The sequence below is a fragment of the Culex pipiens genome, chromosome 1 (genome assembly GCF_016801865.2).
Source record: "Culex pipiens pallens isolate TS chromosome 1, TS_CPP_V2, whole genome shotgun sequence".
NCBI classification, from domain to species: domain Eukaryota; kingdom Metazoa; phylum Arthropoda; class Insecta; order Diptera; family Culicidae; genus Culex; species Culex pipiens.
The window spans coordinates 85,266,472-85,294,194 of NC_068937.1; the positions used below are offsets into that span (position 1 = coordinate 85,266,472).

Consider the following 27,723-nt stretch of genomic DNA (forward strand, 5'->3'; position numbering starts at 1 on the left):
GATTTCGCCTCGGATTGTACCAACATTGACATCTGTATTCTGTTGCACATGTTTCCATTTCTTCTATAGTTGCTGTAAATATATATTTATGCCGACTACACATAATACTGAGAGTTCTACGTTAATGGTTCGTCATCTAGTATCTACTGACTAATAATGTATTCAATAAAATATATATATATATATATATATATATATATATATATATATATATATATATATATATATATATATATATATATATATATATATATATATATATATATATATATATATTTAAAGCATTTTTATATATTAACGGATCATCTTGATAATTTTTTTCAAATTTCATATTTGTTAATAAATTTTGTGTCACCTGCCTCGTTTTTTTTTTTGTGGCGCTAAACCACACTTTCCAACAACAGAGCGAATTGATTTGACTAAATTTACTGATAACGCTGACTGATATTACCATACGACATTATCGCAAACGCCTGCTGCCGTCGTCTTTGTACATAACGGTAAGGTAACGGCATCAAAGAGGGCGTGAACAACGCTACGATTGGTGCCACCCGTCAGCCAATCGCAGAACGCGCGTGTGCGTTGAGAAAAGAAATATAGCAGATTTTTATATGAGACTCTTTTTGATTTATATTGCTTGATTATAATTTAATATTTAGTGCAAGTATCTTATACAATATCCCTGAAATTCAATTATCTTTTCAATCACATTGATAAGACAGCACTACACCGAGAACTGGGCATTGGTAAACGAGAGGATAAAGAGCATGGTTCGGTAGTAAAATGGCACTGTGAACGGACGGAGAGGATAAATCTCGAAATTACCGAGAGTACTTTACTCGTGGGTTCATTTTCAAAAAAGTTCACCCTTAAAAAAGTGTCAATACCAAGACTCGAACCCGAATCCTTCGTCATATTAAACTGCCCCTTTGCCGTATCGGCCACCACGGTTCGGTGAGTGAGTGGCGTTCATTTGTTTGTATAAGCCACTAAATGGGATGAACTGTTTTAATGAACGAATGAACACGATTTGTTGTTGTTGTAAGCGCGAGAGGTCATTACTCTAGCCAAATAGTACTTTCCTCTCATTTCTTTTCGAAAGGACTATCCGCATGGACTTTAACTTTGGGTGTACCAAATTACCAAGCTCTTACGATACAACAAAAGTTTTGAATTTGGTTACAGAAAGAAAATAATACTTATTGGTACCGGTAATAAAATGCATAAAAAATGGTTTTACTCGTGATTCAATTATGCGAAATCTCACACAAACCTTCGGATAATCGAGTCTGGACTGTACTTTGTTTCACAGAACCCATGGTAAATTCAATTTGTTTTTCGGGAAAACTTAACACAATTTAACATCAATCCCTTCCCTACTAACCCCGAGTATGCCGCGGGTAATCGGCTCCCCTCCCACTAACATTTACACACAAGATCCTCTGTAATTATTAAGCCAAATGTAATTACAAAAGCCGACTCGGTCCTAACCAGGTCCCAGTACCGAAAAGGACCTAATAAAAATAATTTTATGAAAAAAAAACTTAACACAACCTTACGTGTGCGGCAAATTCGCCATGCAATGTTTGTAAGCATGCTGTTTTTGCATACGGCATATGGTATTTAATGTTACTGTATTTAATGATGAGTCATAAAAGGCATCAAATTGTTAAATTTTTCGTCCATGATGTTTTATAAAGTACCGTCAGTGGGGGTGACATTGGGTCTGGGGGGTGAGATTGGGTCAAAGTGATTTTTTACGGTTTTCACCATTTCTTAGATTCTTCTCAATTAAACTGAATTCTGTTAAAAGGGTTGTGTAGGAGACATCTTAAGATGACTTCGCTGAAAAAATCTCGTTCCTAGAGCAAATCCTGTTATTTTGACAGCTGTCTAAAGTTGAGGTACGTTTTTGGCCAAAAATGACCTCTTGAAAAATCATTTTTCTAAAAATTTTGTTGGGATTGCTCAAAAACTACCCAAATGTTTGAAAATCTCCACTTCAAACATTGTAGCATGTCAATACGATTCCCTCGAACAAGAAACACTGTTGGATGACTTGTTTTTACCATATCGTTGTATTTGAGCATCATTTTAGTTTCATTTGACCCAATGTCACCCCCTCTAAGGGGTGAGATTGGGTCAATTTTCAAACTATTGGCATTTAAGGTAGTGTTCATCAAAATCCACCATATTTTGGGAAAATGTTAGTACACTATCTAAGAACAAATCTACGTTGGAAGATTTTCGATGTTATTTAAATTGTTTTTGTTATTAAGTAATTACGAGAGGTGTGTCGTTTTTTGACCCATAGTCACCCCCACTGACGGTACTTTATTATTTCTTCAAAATTTACCGTAAATTCTTGAAATCAAAACAGTGCCAAAAATAATGAAAATGTTGCTAGAGTTGAATGAAATAGTTCGAATTTTTTTTTATTATTGCATTGAATATTATTTGTACATCTAAACCTAAAAGCTCACAAAAATGTAAGAAAAGCAGGGCTGAGCTGTAGGTGTAGGTAGTTTTTTTTCAATTGCATGAAAAATCTGCACTTAAAAGCAGCTGCATAAAACCATGTTAGTTACTAATTAGTTAGTCTACAGTTTGGGTACCGTAATCTAGGGTGAATCGGGACTACAGTCTGAATAGGGAAAGCAGTTTTTAGAGCACTTAAAGCTTTTAAATTTGGAAATGGATGTACACATTTTGTTGGCCTGAGTCTGTTCTAACCGAAACCAACCAGAAAAATCAAAATATTGTGCTCCAACATGGTTAAAACTGCTGTCCCAATTCGCCCCACGTGTCCCGATTGACCCCAGTTTACGGTATTAGATTCACAACTCAAAATTTTGCTACGCGTAATATTTAAAAATATGACATCGCAATATGTGGGAGTAGCGAACAGCACTAACTCTCCATACAAACTTAGGAGAAAAACCATTCGGCCCTGTATAAATATTTTTGGAAAATTGGAATTCAAATTCGAAAAAGTCGAATTAAAAAAATTGTGAAAAGTCCCTACAAACCTTGGGATAATCGAACTATTAATACCTACATACTGTAATTTCTATCTATATATGTTTTTGCCTTCCTCACTTTACTGAGGAAAGGCTATAAAATCACTCGAAAAACAAACTTTTTAGTTAGACCTCCTAGACCTACCTTCAATTGTACATATCGACTCAGAATCACCAGCTGAGCAAATGTCTGTGTGTTTGGCTGTATGTAGACATGTGTACCAAATAAATGTCACTGGAATATCTCGTCACAGGCTCAACCGATTCTGGCCGGAATGGTTTTAATCGATCCGTCTTAACGACCCCTAAGTTGCTATTTAAATTCATGCAGTTTAATCATGTATTTAAAAAACTATGTTAAAAAAACTGTTTCATATTAAATTAAAATTATGGTAAAATGGATGGTTTTTTCATGAAACCCTCACATGTTATATATTTTTAAAAAGCATATGAGAAGACCTTTCTTGTGGATTAAGAATTCTCAAGATCTGACTTACCTATCTAAAATTACAAGCAGTTTAAAAAATGGTACATAACCTCAAAGGTCCCGTCTGAAAAAAGCCTTCTAGAGGGATGCCATTTTCCTGAAAGGCGGTGTCTGTATAATCTTGACAAAAGTCTGTAGGAAGTCTGTTTTTTTTTACTCGTCACTTATTTTTATTAGGACTTCTTAGGTGCTGCGATCACGTTAGGGGAGATCCATAAACCATGTGGACACTTTAGGGGATTGTAATCTATATATATAAAAAATTTCGATGGTTTTGTTCGAACGCGTATCAGTTGAACACGGAAGGTCGGATCGGAGCGCTCTTTGCTGCGTTGGGTTTGAATAAGCTCAAGGAAGGTTTTTACGCTAATAAGTTGACACTTTGGCCACTCTGGAACCGATTCCGGAAAATCTGCAGATTGTATGGGAAAAGCTGCGTAAAATCAAATTTTGATCATAGGAGGCTGAATAAGGAAAAAAGCTAAAAACGTCAACAAACGAAAAAAGGAAAAGACGAAGTTTTTCGGGTAAGGCTTGTCACTCTATAAATGAGAGGAAGGCACCAACCACCTAAAGGTGGATTAAGTAACGTTTTTTTATGAAAATTTAGCAACAATTATTTAAATTCTATATTCTATGGTTATGATTAAATTTTACAAGAAATGTTGCAAAATTGCTTATTTTTCTTCTGATGCATTTAGTTTACGAAAAACCATTCGGTCCTGTCTAAATATTTTTGAAAAATTCAAAGTGCACGCGTTTCTGGGGACCCCAACCTTCATGCTTCTCCTCTAGTTGAGCCTGCGCAGAAATTTTGTTGGTCGGTGTTAAACAAAGTTTCGATTACACCCAACCCCCGGTGGTTGGTCACTTTTTCGTTTGACACTTTTTTAGTTTGTACCCCGTTGGTTAGTCAAAGTCAAACTAAAAAGTGACGAACTGTCACTTTATACACGGCTCTCACGCACAACGTCAAAACAAACATTTGATAGTGTGTGTAAACTCCGTGTAAAAAGGGTATCAAACTAAAAAGTGACCCCGTTCGTTTGACAACAGTTGGTGTCAAACCATCTGGGTTTGAGTGTATTCGAAGTGAAATTTTTCCGAGGCCTTCGAATAATCGAGTCTGGACTGTATCTAATTGTAAGGGCGCTTAGATAATGGTTTTTCTACTCCATAAATTTATAAAACAGTAGTGTTCACCTGAGATATTAAAATTTATCTGGTATCAAACATGCATCCTTTTACCCATAATGCACTAAATGACTGATTCATTGTATTTCATAAATATTGATATATCTTGTTTACTTTCATGTGTATCACATTGTACATTTTGTGTCAGTGTCAATATTAACTTTCGATAAAATCCAGGATTCATCAGCATGGTGGCAGCGCAGGATAAATCTGTAACATGATATTTATGAACTGTACCGATTTACACACTGATTCTATTTACTTGGGCACTTTGCGGCGCAAAGAAACCAACCAGTCAGGTTAGGGTTTTCAATGTTGCGTCGGAAGCAGAATAACATGTGCCCCTTCTGTGGCTAATGCGTTCATGAGCGAAATGGGTACAGAATGTGTCAAAAGCCGCGCTATGAAAACAAAGTATCGATGTCATCTTTGGTGGTCCGTGGATATTTATGATTATTAGTCGCTTGGAGTGAACCAATACTATAATTATTTTGGAAAATATTATTATCATTTTTTGGCAAAGAACTAACGATTACTGAATTAATCCTAAGCCACCACAGCTTAGTTCTCAGCTTGTCGAAAATAAAATTTATAAAACCATACTTCAAGCTGTGCACGATTAACCACGGTGTGGTCATAATTGATTCATATACAATTCCAGCACCGTGACACTGTATCACACATGGGCTTTGGTCGTCAATGTGGCGGCATTTTTCATTCAATTTCCGAATCTGCTCTATCTAGTGGCGCATGAATAAACAGGTCAGACAATCCAAACACGATTACCGAGACGCCACCTAATGTAAACAGTCCAAATCGATTCCCACCGTTCGATGATGGAAACCGAGAAGAAAAAAAGATGAAAGACTAACATTTTTCAAAGTTACTTTGCTGTTGCTTGTTTTGTTACACATGTACGGCCAAACAAATGGATCTACAAGATAATCAAACATAATCTATACAGTTGGAGTCGGAATATTGCTATTTCAGTTGAGAAAATCGAAGCTTTAATAATCATTTTATATCTCACTGTTTAACACAAAATACCTAAATTATAATCTAATATATTTGTATTTATTCAATATTGTTGAAAACAGTTACTGGAATTCAACAAGATGTATTTTTCAACTTATATTATACATAACGAATTTTTCTTATAACATGTGTGTATTTTTTTTAACTCAACTGGATCACCCATTCAACTCCAATAGATGCGTGAAACAAAACATCCTGTCCACAGAATACATTGCATCACTGTCACGAAAATAAGTATATACCGACTGCTGGGTGATCTTTCCCAAAGAAAAACATATATTTCGCTTGTAAAAACAGAAAGTGACACAAAATCAATTAACAAAGATAAATAAGTAAATATTTTCCTACTAATAGGAGGTCTAACTTCACCACAGCGAGTTTGGGGCAAGGCATGCAAGCAACGGTTCAACGGTTCATGCCATCTCACGGTAGTGGCTCGACCTGTGAGATGCTGTGAGCTACAAGATGATTCTAATCAATTTCATGCTTCCTCACTTTACTTTTCACCCTAGTCACCTACGGTGTCGCAGCACATTGTAAGGTTTGTTGTTTCTTTGGTATTTAGGTAAAGCAGTCTTATACAAGCTCTTTTTTGCTAATTCAACGAGTTACGCCAACAACATTTTTTTCCAAATTAATGTTTTTGTCCCTTTAAGGCCTTGCCTATCGCCCTTCAATCGTTGCGAAAAATCAAAGGACAACAATTCAAAATTATCTTGTATCTAAAAAAAAAAGCAAGGCAATCCAAAAAATCATAACTACACACCATTTCAAACGTTTTTGGTTGTCTTGGACGCTAATGAAAGGTGATATGTTGGTTTTTCTAGGAAAAATAAAAAAAACTCTGGATATGAAAATGTCGAATGATAGAATGAAACATTAAAATGTCTTTTTGATGGTGTCTGGACCAAAGAATATAATATTTTTATCAGATTCCTTGGACTTCCTTGATAAGTAAAAAAAAAGTAAATCTTTCCCTGTTCCTGAGGGTTTCCGTGAAGAGTATCGGGGCCGGCATTTACAAAGTGGATTCAGTGACAATTTATTAATCAACTTAATGTTAACATGTTAAGGTTAATGCTAACATACCATAGGTTGTCTTCCTAAGGTGTCTTGATAAGGTCCAGTCTGTAACGATACACTACCTTCCCTTTACTAAGCAATCGAATCCAGAAGGGAGAAGATCACCAGCTTACGAGGCGGAAGCGTTACCACTGGGCTACGTGGCTCGGTCTCAATTTTATGTAATTTTACGTAACATACTCAAACATGGGAGGTGTACATTAACAGAATTCCGAGATAAGATGTTTTGAGAATAAAAAACGCGCAAAATCGAGAAATTGACAAAAACCTTCCATCGGAGGAGGAAGTAAAATGTCGGTCCCGGCCTTAGTTGTTAGGCCGTTAAGTCATTCCAGGTGTAGGAGTCGTCTCCATGCCATAAGTACAAACAACACACCAAACCAAGCCTACTACGGTGGAATCGCTGGCGGCGGTTGGACCCGCAATCCAAAGGTCGTCAGTTCAAACACTGGGGTAGAAGGTTCCTTGGAGTAGAAAGAGGTTTGGGTGCTCTCCCCATTCAAGCCTTCGGACTCCTAGGTTCGAGCAGAAACTTGCTATAGAGACCACAAAAGACCCGGGGGTCGTTAATGTGGAAGGTTTGATTTTTGGGAAAAAACTAGTTTTTGCATTAACACCGCAATAACTTTAGTTGCGGGTTTTAAAAACGAAAATTTTAGTACAAAAACATGTTTAGGTCATCGCTGAAATTTTAAAGTTATCGCAGTTTTAGTGAAGAAGTTGATTGTTTCCTTTTTTCGCCATTTTCTCATTTTTTTTTATTTAAAAAAAATCATATCCTCGGAAATTCATTTTTGAGTATATTACGTAACATTGTCCAAGGAATTCGATAAACATATTTTCAGACATAGGCTCTTTGGTCCAGACACCGAAACAAAATGGCATTTTAATGTTAGGCTAGATTTTTCGGTCTTCAGACTATTTTTCATAGAAACATATCACATATCACCTTTCATTAGCGTCCAAGACAACTAAAATCGGTTGAAATGGCGTGGAGTCATGTTTTTTTTGAAAAATGTGGTTTTTGCTAAAAATTACGAAAATGGCCGTTTTTAGGACTACCCTATCACGGTATAGGTCACCCTAAAAGCCAAACAAAAAAAATATGGGGCAAATTATTTTGGTCAAGGAACCCCAACAAATATTTGAGCCCGATCGGAAAACTTTTTTTTCGGTTTAGGCTATTTTCAAATGGAATTGCTTTATATATAATATAAGCTAACAAATAACTTGATATCTTGCCAACAATATACCACAATGTTCAGAATATAAAGTTTGAAGTGCTCCATTCAAACTTATATGCAATGCTACTTGGCTCCTGACTTATTTTTATCAAAAAGTAAGTATTTCTTCAGACCTTAAACACCATGCTTTTTCGTCTTGTAAGTTGGCGTGATCGGTGTAATGATTTTTTTTTCTTGATGGATTCACATAGTGTTTCATGCGCCATCCCATCAATTCATGAAAAAACAAGAATCCAATACGTGAAGACTGTGTTGTAATATTTTCAAAGACTACGGTAACAGAGAGTCAGATGATTCTGGGTTCGATTCCCATCTGCTCCAACCTTCCATCGGATGAGTAAGTAAAATGTCGGTCCCGGCCTTGGTTGTTAGGGCGTTAAGTCATTTCAGGTGTAGGAGTCGTTTCCATGCCAACAGTACAAACAACACACCAAACCAAGCCTACTCCGGTGGAATCGCTGGTGGCGGTTGGACTCGCAATCCAAAGGTCGTCAGTCCAAACACTGGGGTGGAAGGTTCCTTGGAGTAGAAAGAGGTTTGGGTGCTCTCCCCATTCAAGCCTTCGGATTCCTAGGTTCGAGCAGAAACTTGCAATAGAGACCACAAAAGACCCGGGGGTTGTTAATGTGGATGGTTTGATTGGTAACAGAGAGTCGTTTGTTTGCTTTCTTGTGACATGGTTGCTGTAAAAGATGGGAAGTGTTACAATGTATAAATAATTTAGGAGAGATCACTTTGTGGTCCATAGTAACACTTTCTCTTTGATTTCATATTTTTTATTTCGAGTAATGTAAATCAATTTACCTTAAGTATTTCAACATTCGTTTCAAACATTCAAATTATCTGCTCATTTGACACTCAATTATGTATTTTTACCCCTTCCATCATGCTTTTCTTCATACGTGACCAACACACTTACTCACACAAACACACGCGTCGTGTCAACTTTATCAAAACGCAGTTATCAAGTATATTTATCCTTATCGCCCAAATTTTGATTCCTAATAAGCGGTTTAATATATACACGAAGGAAACTGATAAAACACATTTAGTCATAGAGCGGCATCGAACGAGTTGAAGCAGTGTGATTTCCGATACGAATAAGACTGGCACGAGGCAGTAAAACGGCTTGATTTTATTTTCGGAAAGATTCCAGTGGACTTTGAGTTAGGAAATCAAAAAAAATTGTATCGACATTTTGAAATATTTGAACTGTGAGTTTAGTGTTGCAGTGAGTGAAAAAAAAAACGTTTGTGCTGGATTCCTTGGCAGCAGAAATGGGTTCATCAAAGCGGAAGTCTTCCTTTCGAATAGACGACATCCTTCACCAACAGGCAGAACAGCAGCAAATACTGTTTCATCATCAGCGACAGCTGCAGAGCAATGTTTTGAAGCAACTTAGTGAAGCATCTCACTCAGCCAGTTCCTCGACACCGTCGTCGACCTCAACAGAATATAACAACGCACAATCCAAATCTCCCTCCGAATCACCTGTTCCGATTCCGTCCGGACCAACGTCTCCGAAGAAACCCACTGCCCTTTATCCCAACTTGATGGACCTGCAAAAAAGCAATTTTCCACTCCATCTTCAGTTTGGCATGCCTGCGTTTAATCCGGCCCTCAATCCAGCTGCACTGAACGCGGCTTATCTGGAACATTATGCTAATGTGTTGCAAAAAGGTAAGTTTGTGATTCTACAGACCTATAAAATGAAAAAGAAAAAGCATACTACTAGTCATATTTCTGACTAGTATCTACACAATATATGTTCAAGTTAAGTCTATCATCATCGATCGGTTAACCGATTTATCTAAAATTTCCACCAGAACCATCGGCCATGCTTATAGAATCGACAATCAGATTGATCTGTGATACATTATCAAAAATAACCCTGCAAAGTCACAAAAAAAACACAAAACTATGAAAATTTTTGTTTTAAATGAGAAAATTACCCTTCGGGGTTATTGCAGATTTGAAAAGCGCCTTAAATTTCCTATAAAATACATGTCCCAAAAGTTTTAACAGCTGCGTCCAATTTTACACAAAAGTCCCTTTAACACAAAATTTCCAAATTATCACAATATTTCTAAATTCTTACCACATGCGGACCTCGGATGCGTTATCAGGTACCAAATGGAAGAGGGGTCGGGGCAAGTGCTGTGTGAGTTGGCGGAGAATTACCTACCCATACATCTAACATCATTTTAAGGCTCTGGAAGGTATTATCCCCGATCGGCCATTTGGCGGCCATGTTTGTTTTAGAAAAACATCTAAATCTTGATTCAGAATGTTTCAATCAAGAAATGGTTTTCTTTGTGTTGTTTTAGAATCATTTTACATATATAGTGTTTATTTTTTTTATTTCAATTTACTATTTCTGGACCCTGAATTCGGAACCATCATTGACAGTCATTGCCCCAAAAGTGACAGACACAATCTAACATCTCAAACCTATCGAGCTGTCAAATCTGCAACATGGAGTTCAACTTTCTGTAAAGTTGCTGTGAAGTTTTCCGTGGATCTTCGAAAGGTTCAACACCATGTTGCACGCACACACTCTCACTTTTAATTTCTCAATTGTTGACAATTCAATCCCGTAATAAATGTGCTTTTTGACAAAATACTAATTCAAAAAATTTCGAATTTCTGCGATATAGATTTCTATTTTTCTTGTGACATCGAAAATGTCAAAAAAAATGTAATCATTTTTGATCACGGTTGTGAATCCCGCTTCCATAAGTGTAAGAAAATAAAGATAGGGCCATCCACAAACCACGTAGACACTTTTTTGGCGATTGATCTCGCTCCTTATAAAAAATAGTTTTGTACGAACACCTAGTCTGTAAGCTTATAGGTGCCATGAAAGCATTCTAAGAAACAATGCGAATCCTTTGAAACTCCATTCATAGAATAAAACCATGGAGGCGGTTGGTTTCCATGAATCATTACATGGCACCTATAAGTGACATTTTGGGCAGTTATTATTTGGCCGAAAATGAGTTATTTTATTTAGTTTATTTTGAAAAATCATATATTTTGAAGTTGAGCTGAGTTATAGCGTTATAGAAAAAGTTACAAAAAAATCTTAAATTGAACATTATAGACCAGAGAATATTGTCCGTTTCTACACGCCGCGCGGAATTTCAGAATGTGCCGCAGACACTGTTGCCAACGATTTTCTGCACTTCTGGTGCAATAAAAAACATACCCGGCAACAATGCCATGCAATTCGAAGAAGAGGATCAACAAACACAAAAGGCGCAGTAGGGGATTTGACAGCACGCATTTGACTAAAGTGCGGGGCGTCGTTTCGAGGTTGGTATGCCGCGTGTCTTTGTCGGGAATACGCACAATATCATCCCTATCCAGGTTTTTAAGCGAAGATGGCGTTCGAATGTTGAACGTCCGAAATGTCAAAATTGCGCAGTAGCACCAACATTAGAAAAAAAATTGCTTCTGTCATGCCATGACACACTTTTTTCGTAATGTTGGTACCACTGCGTGATTTTGACATTTCGGGCGTTCACCATTCGAATGCCATTTTCGCTTAAAAAGCTGGATACCGACCTTCCATTCTATTTGGCAGAGAGTACTCGCGTAGAAGAAGGGTGAGACTTAAACCGGGGTGACTTTGATAGGATACCAATTTGTTTTTGGAATATTTTCCAACAGGCAATGTTTTTCTAAAGATTATTATTTTTAAAACATGTGCTGAGGTAGGCCACACAAAGTCTATGCACTATTTTGTAAAAATGTTTTTTCAATAATGTTTAGAAAAATAGTTACGTTAAAAATTCTTAGTTTAAAGTCCGGGGAGATTTTGATAGTCATAGATTTTCTTGTTAAAATCATATTTAAGATGTTCAAACTTTTTTTGTACGTTAAATGACCATCAAAAAATCAATGTTTATAATTAGTTAACTAAGTTTATAAGCTTTTTAACAAAATACATATAAGTTTTAGGTAAAATTGTTAAAAAGTCTGAATTTTGCCTGAAATTAGTTAAAACTTGTTTTGTTTATAAAATTATCGATTTATACTGAATTTGAAGCACGAATCACAAGTTTCCACATTTGACATGAAATTTGTTCAACTAATTGCCTATAAATTAGGATTTTTTTTAAATTGTGTTTCAATACCACATATTATTTATTATTTAAAAACTTATTTACCCTTCTCCTAATGGAAAATTGTCCAAAGAATCCGAAAATGAATTCCGTTTTCCGATTCAAAATCAAAATGTTCATTGAGAAAATCATGACACTTTGAGAAGTTTTAAATAATGACTTTCATCAACATTTTCTTAACTTTAGTTAACTAACATCTTAAACTATTCTAAGTTTTATGAAAAGTTCTTTTTGAGGTGCTTTGAACACTTCTCTATGACGGTCAGTTTTATTATAAACCATTCCGTACGTATTTTAATGAATGATTACACTCTTCATTTTGCGGACAAATCGCAAACCTATCAAAGTCACCCCGACTATCAAAGTACGGTACGCACAATATCATCCCTAACGACCATCCATTCTATTTGACAGAGAGTACTCGCGTAGAAGAAGGGTGAGAATCGTGTTGTGGAAAGCGATTCAATGCCTCCATGATTTCTTTTACTAAGCTTGCTAGGATTCCTTCCTATATAAAGCTTATTAAAAACTTAAATTAGGTTTATTCCAAGATCTTCAATAAAGACACAGAAAAAACATATGTACGCTTTGTTGCAATCGCTAGCCATACCACGTGATATCATACTCCACGATTTTGTTGATAGGACGAAATAAAAAAGTTTCGTGTCAAATTCGATCCAATAACGCAAAAACAGCTCAGTCACTAATCTCACAAGCGCAATATCGACGCCAGTTAACAAGCCTATTTGGGGTAATGTTTCCTTTGAACATTGCCACCAGTCAAAGGGAACCGCCGTCGAAAATATGCGGTAATCTTTCAACCACGAGATTTATGGAGACTGCCCAATATCAAAGCGAATCGATGGCGTTGATTTACAATCGAACGAGTGGTTATTGTGATATTTTTTTCACTTTTCGGGAGCTCCTTTTGGCGGGCTACTGTTTGCGCATGATAAGCTCCTCCGCTGTGTAATATAAACGGAAACCGGCAGCCGATTGTGGGCGCTAAATAACTGCTGGGAGTGTTGCCACAATCAAGCCTCGGAAAGGATTTAAAACCAAGGCTTACAATCGAAAGTTGCACGAGTAAGTGGTACAATATTTAAGGATAAAAATACACTCTGAATCACCTATGATTTTTTTTAATTTTTCACGGCACTGGTACTTATTGGGGTGATTCAAATTTGTTCAAACTTGTGCTTTTAGATGTCACACTGCATCGATTTTCGACGCTCTATCGATTCACGTTGACAGAACTCGTCTATCTCCAACCCTCGAATTTTGAGAAAATAAATTCCGTGGAGTTCGAGTGATGTCCGTGTGTGGTAAAATTTTTGCCAAATTTTGTGTCACGTAGTTCTCGGCTCCCCTATTTTCGATTTTGATTGTTCCAAGTGCATTTGAAAGCTGGTGTGCTGAACAAGGGTCATTTTGAGACCGAATTTCGAAATATCCATCTGTTTTCGGATGCGGCCAGACTTTTCAACAAAATACACAGTTTTCAAATGAAAATATGGTCAAAATTTGTCATTTTCATATATTTTATTTATCTCAAAAATTGCATTTTTCGAGCTCTACAACCTCCCAAATTTTCATCCAGATCCATAATCTGGTTCTGGAGTTAGAGCTGTTTGATTAACCTACCAAAAAAAAATCCCTAAAAAAAGGTAAAAGCCCACCTGGTGACCTTCGCCAACACATTTCATTTCCGATTTTATCCGAAATTTCTTCCTACATTCATAGTACAGACCATGAGTGAGCATCTGAAACAAATTTGACATCTATCGGCAATCCGGATCAATTTTTAGAACGATTTACTTTTTGCCTTTCTTACTAAAGAAAGGTATAGGTTTTACTTTAAGGCTGGACGTCATTTTCATCTTCGTAAATATAAATAAAAATAATAAAACTCACACTGCATCGATTTTCGACGCTTCGTCGCCAAGTTGAGCTTCGAATACTGGCGCGAGAATGCTGGCGCATATATTTTGTGGCTCGACTTATACTCGTTTTGTAGTAGCTTGTCTACCGATGTTTCCTACAACATGTAAGATATCGTAGCTTTTCGGTTTCTTTTGCTCTGTCCGTTTTTGCATAACTGTCCAATGTTTATGCAAAAACTTTTGTGACATAGGACATTCATCCGGCTACAATCAATTTGTTTCCCGTGCGCTCCTAAAATCGCCTAAATGTAGACTTCATTTCCGTAAGTTTATTTAACAGGGTTCATTGGATTCCAATAGGAGCTTTCCAAGCTTTTCATCGTTTATTTCGTTTTCAAAGTTTTCAATGCTGGCGACGCCAATGGCTTTCTACCTAAGGTTCTCGCGATTGAGTGTGTAGTGGTGCGGTTGTTAAAAATAGCTATCTCTGACTCTGTCACTTTCTTAGAAGCTGAATGGCTAGCTTCTCTGCACCGTACGGCACACGCGGTTCACTAGTACTTCGGTTTTGCTTGGCTTGGTGCGCTGGAACGATGAACCAAAATACCAACACACAAAAGGGCATACCGAAGCTAAAAAACCAAAACCGCGTTTGCGTTGTCACTGGAGCATGGGAAGCTTGCTATGATCGCGTTTGTCATAAACGCTTGTTTGATTACAAACGTACAAACATATTGTACGATTAAAAATATTCTTTTGGTGAAAATTGCGTTTTTTGGTCTTTTGGAAATCATATCATTTATAATACTTTGCTTTCATCATAAGACTTTCTTTTGTGCTGACGTTATACATAAACAAAGTCGATGTTATGAATTGAAAAAAGTTCTACCATTGTTATATTCTTTAGTAAGGAAGGCTCTATCTCACCCCAGGTGGGATTAAATCGGGTTTTTGAAAAATAGTTTGCTTTGGAAGACTCAACATCATTTTAAGCATTATTTTTATAGATAGACTCGATTATCCGAAACCACGATTGTTGTTGATGATTTTATTATGGAAACTTTAACCCTATGCACAGTGGGCGAAATGGAACCCAAAATCGGACTTAATTGAACGCGGCTGGTTCCCTGGTATGAAAAATAGTGTTTCTAATGTAAAAAAAATCCGGGGAATCGATTGGTGATGGTTTCATCCACCGCACGAAACGGCAAAGGGTCCATTTTGCCCCAATTCCCCATTATTTTACATTTTTTCTTGAAAATCGGTCTGTATTTAGAGCGGAGGCTTTATGCGGCAATCCAAAATGCACTTAACTTATGTAAAAATGTCCCAGGAATCCAGTTAAAATAACCACTTACACCGCAAAAATCATCTAGGGTCCATTTAACCCCAATTTCGCTATAACAGCATTTTTGGCCGTTTTCAAATGTTAGGTCAGATTTTACAAATCTGAAAATATTTTTATTATAAAGATCAGACAATTTTACATAAGAATGACGATTTGCAATTGATTGTTTGACACATTTATGTTGATATAGAAATTAAACTAAATAAAAAGATTGAAGAATCAGTTTTGGGCCAATTTTCCCAAACGCAGAATAAATTGCCTTTTACATAATTTTTATTTTGATCAACATAAATGTGTTAAACTATCAAGTGCAAATCGTCATTCTTATGTAAAATTGTCTGATCTTTACGATAAAAATATTTTCAGATTTTTAAAATCTGACCTAACATTTGAAAACGGCCAAAAATGCTTTTATAGTGAAATTGGGGTTAAATGGACTATAGATGATTTTTGCGGAGCAAGTGGTTATTTTTACTGGATTCCTGGGACATTTTCACATAAGTTAAGTGCATTTTGGATGGCCGCATAAAGCCTCCGCTCTAAATACAGACCGATTTTCAAGAAAAAATGTAAAATAATGGGGAATTGGGGCAAAATGGACCCTTTGCCGTTTTGTGCGGTGGATGAAACCATCACCAATCGATTCCCCGGATTATTTTACAATAGAAACACTATTTTTCATACCAGGGAACCAGCCGCGTTCAATTAAGTCCGAATTTGGGTTCCATTTCGCCCACTGTGCTATGGGTCATTCGCCACGATTATCAGAAGGTTTGTATGGGACTTTGAATAATCGAATCAAAAACATTTTTTTATATTTTTCATTTCCTTTTTGCCTTCCACACCTCAGTGAGGAAAGGCTTTAAAATCACTCGAAACTTATTTATTAGACCTTGTAGATCCACCTTCACGTATATCTATCGACTCAGAATCAAATTCTGAACAAATGTCTGTGCGTGTGTGCACACGATTATCTCCGGACTGGCTGAACCGATTTGGACTGTTTTGGTCTCATTCAATCCGTCTTGGGGTCCCACAAGACCCTAGTTTAGAAAAGTACTTCAAAAGTTATTCTAAAAAACGATTTTAGCTAAACTTCGGAAGATTGTTAAAAGGGTGGTCTTTGTAAGAAAACCTGTCATGCTAAACATTTTTAGAAATGTATTTGAAAGACCTTTCCAACGAACCCAAAACATTGAAGATCTGACAACCCTATCAAAAGTTATAATCACTTAAGTGTTATTTATACCTACACTTTTTAGAGGCCGGATCTCACATATTTTGATGAAAATTTTGTCCGGATCTACCTTGCAACCTACCTGAATGGGGGATCAAAAGATCTTTCCAAAGAGTCCAAAAGATTGAAAATCTGACAATCCTAGATTTTAGATACCGTAAAACGGGGTGACTTTGATAGCCGGGGTGACTTTGATAGGGTTGCGATTTTTCCACAAAATGAACAGTTCAATTAAAATACGTACGGAATGGTTTGGAATCATACTGCCCGTGGTAGAGAAGTGTTCAAAGTACCTCAAAAAGAACTTTTCATAAAATTTTGAAAAGTTCAAAAAGTTAGTTTACTATAGTTAAGAAAATATTGGTGAAAGTAATTATTTTAAACTTCCCAAAGTGTCATAATTTTCTCAATGAACATGATTTTAAATCGGAAAACGGAATGAATTTTTGAATTCTTTGGACAATTTTCCACTAGGAGAAGGATTAAAAAGTTTGTAAATCATAAATAACATGTGTTTTTGAAACGCAATCTCAAAAAATCTCCAGATTTATATGCATTTTCAGTAGAACAAATTTTATACAAAATGTGAAAACTTGTGATTCTTGCTTCGAATTCAGTATAAAATGCAATATAAATCGATAATTTCATAAACAAAACCACTTTTACCAACTTTCAGACAAAATTCCGACTTTTTAACAATTTTACCCAAAATTTATATGATACATTCTCCGGCAATGTACACCTTAGGATGAAATTTTGAAAAGCGTGTATGAGCTATTTGGATATTTTTCCTCGATTCTAGACTACTTGAAGCTTCAAAAATCATGGTTTTCATTAATTGATCATTTGAATATCATTTTGTACAAGTTGGTTAAGTTATGCATCAATTCGTGATAAAATCATCGTTTTAAAACATTTTTCTAAAAACTCCTGGTTTTCAGCGAAATAAAATCCAAAAAATATTCTTTTGATTGCATTTTGTAGGTTTTTAGTTGTACTAAATGGAAATGTCATGGGTTTGCAGTTTATCTAAAGTCAAGTATTTTTTAAAACTATGGTAAGTTTACCATTTAATTGCGTTGCAACGTCACGAAAAAGGGACATTTGTTTATGTCAACAAAAAACTAAACATTCAATCATTTTGATATTTCGGATGCTCTTTGTACTTGGAAAGACCTTTCAAATGCAACCTAGAGCGACTTAATTGGTTGTCTAGATCCAAAGTTACAACAGGTTTAAGTTTGCGTTGCAACGTCACGAAAATTTAAATCATATTGGTAACATGGAAAAAAGGTGTATGCGTAGTTGGTTGTTGAAGGTAAAAGGGTACTAAATATTATATATTTTTTATATAATGTTTCCAAACATATTTACAGAAGAATTGTACATGGGTCATTCACAAATTCCGTCAAGTTTGTATGCAACTCGAAAAAAAAGTATTTTATGAAACTTGTTGAACAAATCAAAATAGACCGATGTTTACAAGGGGTAAAAATTCTAAAACTTTCAAAAAAGTAATCACGTGGTTATTGGATGGCCCCTTTATGATAAACTGATTTACGTGAGGATTCATTCTAATACAACGCCACGATTTTTTTTTATCCCACACCCTTATGTAAGTCAAATTACAGTGAAATTCATTAAACAATACAAATCACGTGATTCTATTGTTTTTTTATCACGAACTTTGGCACTCTGTTGTTGGACGAACCCTTACTTAAATAAGTTGTATGCAACGTTTAGTTGTTCACAATTAAAAATGTTATGTTGCGCAGTTAAACAGTTTTATTATTTCCTCAAATTCAATTTAAAAAGCACAAAAGTCTACAAATTAAGTTACGTTGTTTGCAGATCACCCCTTAGGGGCCATGAACAAACGATATGGGCACTTTATTTATAAATTTCAGCCCTCCTGAAAACTTTAAGCTCCTTACCTCCATTCTAAAACTTCCACGTGTTTTGTAAGTTGCCCAAAACCATTAAAATATTAAGGGAGCGTTCTTGCATTACGTAACAAAACCTTCATATTTTTAGACCCCCTCCACCCCCTGGAAATACATTTCCGTTACACTTTTTTTGTATAAATCCTCGAACCTACCCCCCTCCCCCTTGATATTACGCCGTTACGTTATGCATGGACGTCCCGTTACATGGATAGAGGACGGGAGAGGTGGGGGGGGGGTGCTTTGTCCTTCGTGATAATGGAATAATACAAAAAAATATATTTTGAAAACCCTTTGGAAAACTTCGTAAATCGTACTGCAACTGTGAAAGCAGAAAAGAGGGAGTGGGGGGGGTCTAACATGGGAGGGCCAATCAATTCTCATGTCCTTGTACTGTCTAATAATGTCTTATAATCAAATCTTAACTTACAGTTGTTCAGCCTAACAGAAACTATGATTTATTTTGAAACTATAATTTCGTGACGTTGCAACGCAACGAAAAACCCTGTTTTCAAAAACAGAGCGTTGCAACGTCACGAAATGTAAGCGGTCTTCAAAAATCGAGGTTTAATTTTTTCGAAAAACTTATGATTGCATTCGATTTGTTGGCCAATTTTACACTAAAAATGGAAGAAGAACTCCAAATTTGCCGTTTAACAGAGCAGAGTTAATGGCGAAACATGAATTGAGTCAGGATTGAGAAAAAGTCACGCGTTGCAACGTCACGCTACATATCCCCCTCTCAAAAATAGAATATTCGCTTAAAATAATGTTTCAACATTGTTTCTTATAGGAAATTTAATGTATTTTCCGAATCTGTAATAACATATGTACCTTTTCAATGTAATTTTTGAGTTACAGCCGAAATACTGAAAAAAGAAAAGTCAGAGCGTTGCAACGTCACGGCGGAATGTGTCATATGCAGTGGTGTCACGGTTCGCTCACTCGAATCGTGGTTCAAACGATACGTCATGACGCTCAAGTGTGGTTCGCTCATGATTGCGAACCAAGCACGAGCGAACCACGATCCGAACGCCTGCCGTGGTTCGCATGATCCCTTGCTCTCTCATCGCGAATGAGAGTGAGAGGGACCATCAATGAGCGGTTCGCAAGAAGAGCTAAAAAACAGCACTCAGAGAAAAACATTTCATGATTTTAACAACAGAAGGTGACTATGGAGGGCTACAGAGCATGGCTGCAACAACTCATTGGGATGTCCTGGGTCTTCCAATGACTCCCTGGATTTATTATCGGTGGGTCCACCGCCGTAACAAGCAAGAGGTCTGCGGTTTATGACTGCAGATCATACCCGCATAGCTCCAGTGAGTATGGTGGACTTTTTTTTATATTATATTATGTTGTTATGTCCTGGGTCAACAGAGGACTCCCGGGTTCCTTGGGGAACAAACGTGGACACTTTGTGGAAATCTCAACCCCCCCCCCCCCCCTCCATCGTGGACAATTTCCATTCAAATTAAATCTTTTTTCTATGGAGCGTGGTTAATCGCCATAGCCCCCCCCCACCCTCACCCTAAGGTTTCCACGTAGTTTATGGATAGTCCCTCGATAACTTTATCGTTAACAAATTTGAACAATTTTGTGGGAGTGAAGAATAAAAACAAATAAGTTTTTCTATCAGTGCCTACATTCTCCGTTGGCGAACCGTTCGCTGAACGCTCTCTTTACTCCGTTCAGAGCGGAGCGGCAAGCGAGCAGAGAAATGATGATCGAAATTTTGGTTCGCGAACCGTTCAACCCCGCCGCTCTGAGCGTTCGATAAGCGCTCACCCGATAGGTTCGTCGATTGAGTGGCTATGATACGCTCAAAAGCGAACCGTGACACCACTGGTCATATGTATTTTGTTAAAAAGCTTATAAACTTAGTTAACTAATCATAAACATTGATTTTTTTCTTAAAAACTATATCAAAAAAAAACTATATGAAAAAGTAAGTGTTATTTATACACTTTCCTCAGGCTGTGTAGTATATTCACTTTATGAATGTGAGGAAGGCACCAACTACCTAAAGGTGGATTAAGTAACGTTTTTAACATCAAATTAGAGTTCTGCGACCATATTTTAGTAAAATTTGAATACATTTTCTCTATATTTTATCACCATTATTTTGGCCGCCATTTTGGATCTCAAAAATCTGAATCACTTTACTGCCCATGTTCGTATAAATGTCCGTGTTCGCTCCGTGTACTCTCCGTGTGGGCTCGGTTTGTATCCCGCAGACTTGATTTTTTTTTGGAAAAATGGTACTTGAGTTTTAGACATTATTATGATAATCATGCATTCTTTATGTACATTTTTGTGGAGTCACAAAAGCGCAAAGAGTTTCTTCATTTTTTCAAACCGCAAAAGAGAGAGAAAAATGCCGTAAGCGGTTTGCCAAAACTCGGTTTCCGTCAACAAATGAACAAAAATAGCTGCGATTTCCTGCTCCGAATATGAAATAGTCTTTCAAAATCACGTCTCCCTTCAACGCCAATACTCAGAAGCAGAAATTTCCCGTATTATTTGAGTATTATATCAGCCACTCTATCACTACATACAAACACACACACCACGTGTTTGACGTACTAATTTGTATCAATTATTTAGCCAGCCATGGCCGGTTTATCTTCGATTAGCGCTCGAGGAAAAGCAATTTTGCCTGCTCCCCTGACTAAGCTGCCGGGGGCAAAGGTATATTTTCCAATAGAACCAGCATGTTGCGATACTTATTTGCCCATTCATTCGTTATTCCTGCGTCGTTTTGTCGTTGGCCGTTGTGTTTGTACACCGGCACCGACCGCCGCTGGCAAAAGGGGTGTCTTGTGCGGTGAATCTGTGGTCTGTTCAAACAAACCCCGAAATCACTGCTGCGATAGCTGAAGACCACATTTACGCGCTAATCGTTATCACTTTGGGCGCGAGCATTGATTCTGGTATTAGCCAAATCCATCCGTTGAACAACGGTTTCGTACAACTTTGCAATGTACGTGTAAGCCGCCAGTTTTTTTTTCTAGGGTAGGATTTTCGGTCTATTTACACACATTTTCGATAAAGATAAATAAAACTGGCACTGGACAACGATCTCCGAATGTGTCTTTCCCGGGTCCCATCGATTATCGATTCGAGTGCGAAGAGATTATTAGTGAATCCACTAATCCCAGAAAAATGATTTTTGTTTTCGAAATAATATAATTAAAAACGAGTGTGAACACTTGCGCGCAAGATAAGTCGTACTTTGGGGCCCAGATATCGTGTATAGTTGATGCCAATTAATACACCGCAAGACGATTGTGTGCTTGCGCAACACAAGCTCTAGATTGCGATCGCCAGAGTTACTTGGCTTATCGCGTTGCGACTGTCATTGGTGAACCGATGGACGATGTTAAGGAACACTTTTAATTTTACAGCATTAAACGCAGAATCGAATCTAGATTGATCGATTATGATTCTCTCACAAATTGGTGCATTTCGTAGATTATGATTAGCCTAATAAGGAACGGTATGACTCATATTGACCTTACCTAGAATTGAATAAAATTAATCAGGAATCAAAAATTCAGTTTCAATCAGTTTCAAAAATGGACAAAATCTGCTTAAATCGAAGTATTGATCCCGAATAATGTAAGTTTTGTGAGTTTGAATTCTTCTCGATGGTCGGCAAAAATCAACAATTATTCTGAACAAGATTAAGATCTATTAGATTTTCACAGATTAATTGGCACATAATTTGTATAACTTTCACCGATTGAAGCGAATCGATGAAGAAATCCTAACAGCATATTTTGTATTTGACTTTTCAATAGGCATTACAACCTTGCCTGTTTTTACCTAAGGTTACACCCTAATCAAAAATATAACGGAATCCTATCAAATTCTGGATGAGCTCGAAGGTTCATCCTAATGTAGAAGCATGCGACTCCTGACAAATTTTGTAATATATTTTAAACGAGGGTGTTCAGGGAACCTTCAATATCATGTTTTCACATGATTCGTCTTGAAGCGGAAATTTGTGTTGGACGGTGTAATCAATACTGAAAGGAAACAAAAAATCTCAATTGCAATCCAGGTCAGCACACAGATCATGTCTCGTTACGCAAGGGAATATTTGGTCAAATGTGCAGTTCTTTTGTTAAAAAATTTGGTAACACGTTTGAGTGACACATAAATGCAACGGGTGTAAAACATCAATGACGAGTTTATCTACTCCAGAGTAGCTGTTTACTTATGAGACGCATCGATCCTTCAACGAACATGCATGACTTCTGAATAGAGGGGATAACCTGTATGGGAAAATCATCGCATAGAAGTAAACCACGCTGGGCTGCAGCACGTTTATCAATCAAACATTGGCTGGCGCCGAACTAATTCAGTCAAACGCCGTTTGACGAGACTAGATTCATATCAGCATCGTCGAACATCAATTGAAAGTCACCTGAACAATGGTAGTGTAGGCTCGAGACATTCTAGGCAGCCAGCCAGAAGGGGACAAACAGACCGATTAGGCTCAAATGGTTGTGTGATACGTATCCACAAATAAATATGTTGTAATAAAATAAATTACTGCGTAAGCAAACGAAAAGAGCTTAAGCGTCCGACAAGGCGTCACCAGTTTGAGTCTACTATCGTCGTTGGCGCCGCTATGATCCCATCGCTCGTTTATGGCTTAATCCCCCCCACCTCGTACCAATCCCGAAATCAGTGTATGCGGCGAAATTGAAAAAAATCACCCGGCCCTAACTGTGATCAGACTGCCTTTTTATAGAGCATAAAATTTATAATATAAATTCAGGTCTTCAACTCCAAAATTGAATGAAAATAATAAAATGCGATAAAGAGTGTGCATTGTGTACTATTTTTAGCAATACGATTTAATATGACTCAATGAATCGCAGCTAATCGATATATTCATTGTTGATAGTGAACATCTTTTTTTTTTAATTGTTACTTTAAATCCAAATTATCTTGAGTTTTAACAACAGTTTTTTGACATCTTTTTTCCTTTGCTCCAATTTTTTCCAGTTTTTTATGGCGTGAAATAAATTTTCAAACTTTTACAGTAAATTTTAATATAAATTGGAAAAAAGTAAGAAAATTGTTAAGATTTCGATATACCATCGACAAATACGACATACCATGGATAAATTACGATCGATATTTTACTATGGCGTCATCCATAAAGTATGTCACGCTCTTGGGGGGGAGGAGGGGTCTGAGCAAGTGTGACATTGCATGTTATAAGTATAGGAAAAACGTGACAAAGGGGGGGAGGGGGGGGGGTAAATTTCGGCTGATTTCAGCGTGACGTACTTTATGGATGAAGCCTATCAAGAATTCTCGACGGTGGATGGAGAAAAAGCGATCGAAATTTATAATAGCTTTTTTACGTTTGTTTTTATTGGAAACGATAAAAGTACGTTATTATATTATTATATGTATTATTATAATATTATATTATATTAAATATAAACATGGGACTTGGGTTTATATACGGGGTATACGATTATATATTAACCTCAATTAAAAAATTATTACCTATTTCCAAAATTAAAAAAAAATATATAAAAAAATCTAAAGTTCAAAATTGCCCACAAACTGAACTCTTGAATTTTGTTCGTAGATTGAAATATTACGATCGGGTGTAATATGAACAATCCAGTGTAATACATAAGGAAGCAATGTAGAAATGAGGACCGTTTTGTTAAATTTTGATTAAAGCTATAACACATCTTATTATAAGTTTTTGTCCTTTGGATCTGGTCAAGATCAAAGGTGAAGGGATGCCTAAAATAGTATGTTAAATCAATTTACCAAATTTAGATTTTTGTTTTCTAGAAATCATATCTCAAACACTTGTTTATGGATATTCACCATTCATAAAAATCATAGAAACATATTTTTAGCTGTGAGCTCTCTGGTCCCAAGCCCTTTAAATCAGCAAACAAAGTTTTCAACTGATCTATAAATGTATTCAGCTATGTTTTTAAAGTATCTTTGTTTTTTTTTTTTAAAGCCCAGCTAATCACCTGTCTTTTGAAACGTAGCGAGCTAAAAATGAGCAGCTGTTCCTATGATATGATTTTTTCAACTGTGGTTTGCGCGAAAATCGTTCAGAAAAAAACAATTTTTTGGACAACCTTAGTTCGGATAGGAAAACCCAAATCGCAAAAAAAAACGGGTTTTATGAATTTGGAGGTGGGAGATAAAAAAAATCAAATAAAATTTGCATTGGCATAAACACATTTTCAAAATTTCTTGTATGGTAACACTGAATGAAAAGCAAAAAAATACCTAAAACTTGGTGCAGACTTCCTTGTAATGGTAAAATGTCCTCCCCAGTAATTGAAAAAAAAATCTGATCTAATTTACAAGGATTTATTTGCGTGTTACACATTTTGAACCATTTTTAAATATTTTATTAGGGGTATATCCAAACATCACAACATAATACAAATATATCAATGATATTTAATTTGAATAACAATTATTTTTTAAGCTTATAGTAACATTTAATAAACAAATGTCATCCACTTACAGCATCTCCTCGACTTTTCCCATTCTACGCGCCACACTACAGCTATCTCCTCCCACCGTGCGGTTCCAAGCGTAAGGGCGGCCAGGTTCGCTTCACACCTCAGCAGACGCAAAGTCTCGAACGGAGGTTCTCCAACCACAAGTACCTATCCCCAGAGGATCGACGCCATTTGGCTGTCCAGCTGAAGCTCAGTGATCGACAGGTTCGTAGTATAAACACTCGGTTTGGTGCAGCAGAATGCTAACTTGGCGTGTGTCTTTTGCAGGTCAAAACGTGGTTCCAGAACAGGCGCGCAAAATGGCGTCGGGCCAACAATGGGACCCATTCTTCGTCGGATTCACCCGTTGATCACCTGGGCGCCGATAGCGTAAAACATGCAAATCCGGCAGGTGCCTCATCATCAGCATCCGTTGACGCGGTGAAGAAATACTCGAATGATTATCACACAACCTCGAATAACACCAGTCACGCCATCGATGCGTACGACTGCAAGAGCTCGGACAATTTTGAGGGCTCAAGTGAAGACGAAGAAGACAGCAGTTATGAAGATGGGGGAGCGTCCCCAATCAATGTAATTTAATTTAAGTTTTATCTGTAATCAATAAATTATTTCGCCTGACACAGACACAATAACGTTCACGAGTTGTTGCCCAACCAAACCACCTGCAATGCACGGCACCGACCAGTCTAACCAATTCGCTAAAGCGACCTTTGGTCAACGATGTAAATAAAATCAGTTGATAAGCCAGCCCGCCGCAATAAGGAACGCACATACGCCACTTTGCTTCAAACATCATCAAGGTATATTAATCACGTCCAATTGCTCATATTTTTTCCACCGAACAACGTTTATTCATTATTTTGTCATAGTGATAACGCAAAATTTACCCTATTAAATAGTCATTCATTCTGCGCTTGATAAGTTTTGAAACCTGCTGCAGATATCGCATGGAGCTACATGACATTCCACCCATTCTTAATTGATCATCCAATATTGATACACCCCGCGGGTTACTTTCCCAACCCTTTTCCGTTACAACGTTGAACGAGTGGGGGAGGGTGGCTATTTAGGGTGTATCGATGCTATTTTTTTCGATTGCGTCAAAATAAGCGGCCTTCCATCATCCGAAATTAGTATTTATCGGAAGGTTGGTGGTAGGAAAAAGGAAGTCAGCAATCACGCGCAAAATCAGCACGCCCATGCAGCTTCGTTCGTTGGTCGATAGATTACAATCGGTAATTAGGCTTGTTCAGGTGTGACCTTAATTAAACAATCTTAAAAGTGTTTCCGAATTTGCGCACATTTTGGACGGGCATAAACTAGGCAAATTAATGTTTTTTGGCCTTCTTAAGTTTGTTTCACGTCACACGCTTACATTATCAATAGGGCTAGTGATTTTTCACGGCAAAAAAATCGAAATTACGCGGCATGTTAGTTTTTGAAACTATGGATTTCACGGCACTCTAAAATCTGTTCAAAGTAAACATTAAAAAGCACAACTATGTACAGAAAAAGTGTCTGAAAAAGTAAGCAGCCGTTCAAGATACAAATAAAACCGCTTACACATATTATTATTTTCATAAAAACTTTATTGTTTAATATTTGTAAAATTATGCAGAATTTTCGTCAGCTAAATTATGATTCAGCTATTTTAATTTAACTGAGATTTAAAATATTTATTTTACTGAAATATCTGTAAAACGACGCAAATCCTAAAAGTAGAAAAAAATGCTATAAAAATGATACCATACAAAATGCTAAGTAAATTTTATTTTATTTCATTTGTATTTTAAATCAATTGAATAAAAAACATCATTTATAATCAAAATATAAAAAAAAAATCTCATTTAGGTATCTTACGTTGTATGCAACATTTTCATCCATATTTAAATTAGTTTTACAAGGATTTAAAAAAATATAGCTCATTTATTTTACTGTAGTTTAAAATAACGTCGGAGTCAAGAAATTTTTCTGGAAATTTGAAATTAATTATCTGTATATCGAAAAATATTGTAATGAACAATATTTAGCCAAAAAATCTTTTTTTACATATAAAACTACTATACTACTATACTGCCCCTGATCGCATAAATGTCCCATATGGGTAATTCTCTACCAACTCACACGAAATCGGGAAAAGTTGCCCCGACCCCTCTTCGATTTGCGTGAAACTTTGTCCTAAGGGGTAACTTTTGTCCCTGATCACGAATCCGAGGTCCGTTTTTTGATATCTCGTGACGGAGGGGCGGTACGACCCCTTTCATTTTTGAACATGCTAAAAAAGAGGTGTTTTTCAATAATTTGCAGACTGAAACGGTGATGAGATAGAAATTTGGTGTCAGAGGGACTTTTATGTAAAATTAGACGCCCGATTTGATGGCGTACTCAGAATTCCGAAACAACGTATTTTTCATCGAAAAAAACACTAAAAAAGTTTTGAAAATTCTCCCATTTTCCGTTACTCGACTGTAAAATTTTTTGGAACATGTCATTTTATGGGATATTTAATGTACTTTTCGAATCTACATTGAACCAGAAGGGTCATTTTTTCATTTAGAACAAAATTTTTCATTTTAAAATTTCGTGTTT

The 27,723-nt window shown here is 36.6% G+C and overlaps 1 protein-coding gene across 1 annotated transcript; it reads left to right on the plus strand.

Annotated features, from left to right (window-relative positions):
• The first annotated feature begins 9,128 nt into the window (after nt 1-9,128).
• Nucleotides 9,129-26,304, plus strand: LOC120428787 (homeobox protein HEX homolog pha-2). Its single transcript, XM_039593874.2, has 3 exons — nt 9,129-9,743; nt 25,136-25,335; nt 25,399-26,304. The coding sequence occupies exons 1-3, from the start codon at nt 9,341-9,343 to the stop codon at nt 25,711-25,713; spliced, it is 918 nt and encodes a 305-aa protein (XP_039449808.1). The 5' UTR covers nt 9,129-9,340; the 3' UTR covers nt 25,714-26,304.
• The last annotated feature ends 1,419 nt before the right edge of the window (nt 26,305-27,723 follow it).

Bases quoted from the DNA above. Each gene is read 5' to 3' on its own strand.
- LOC120428787 (XM_039593874.2), top strand. From the start codon at position 9,341: ATGGGTTCATCAAAGCGGAAGTCTTCCTTTCGAATAGACGACATCCTT. The intron at 9,744-25,135 runs GTAAGTTTGTGA...ATCCACTTACAG, and splicing joins TGCTAATGTGTTGCAAAAAG to CATCTCCTCGACTTTTCCCA. The intron at 25,336-25,398 runs GTTCGTAGTATA...TGTCTTTTGCAG, and splicing joins TGAAGCTCAGTGATCGACAG to GTCAAAACGTGGTTCCAGAA.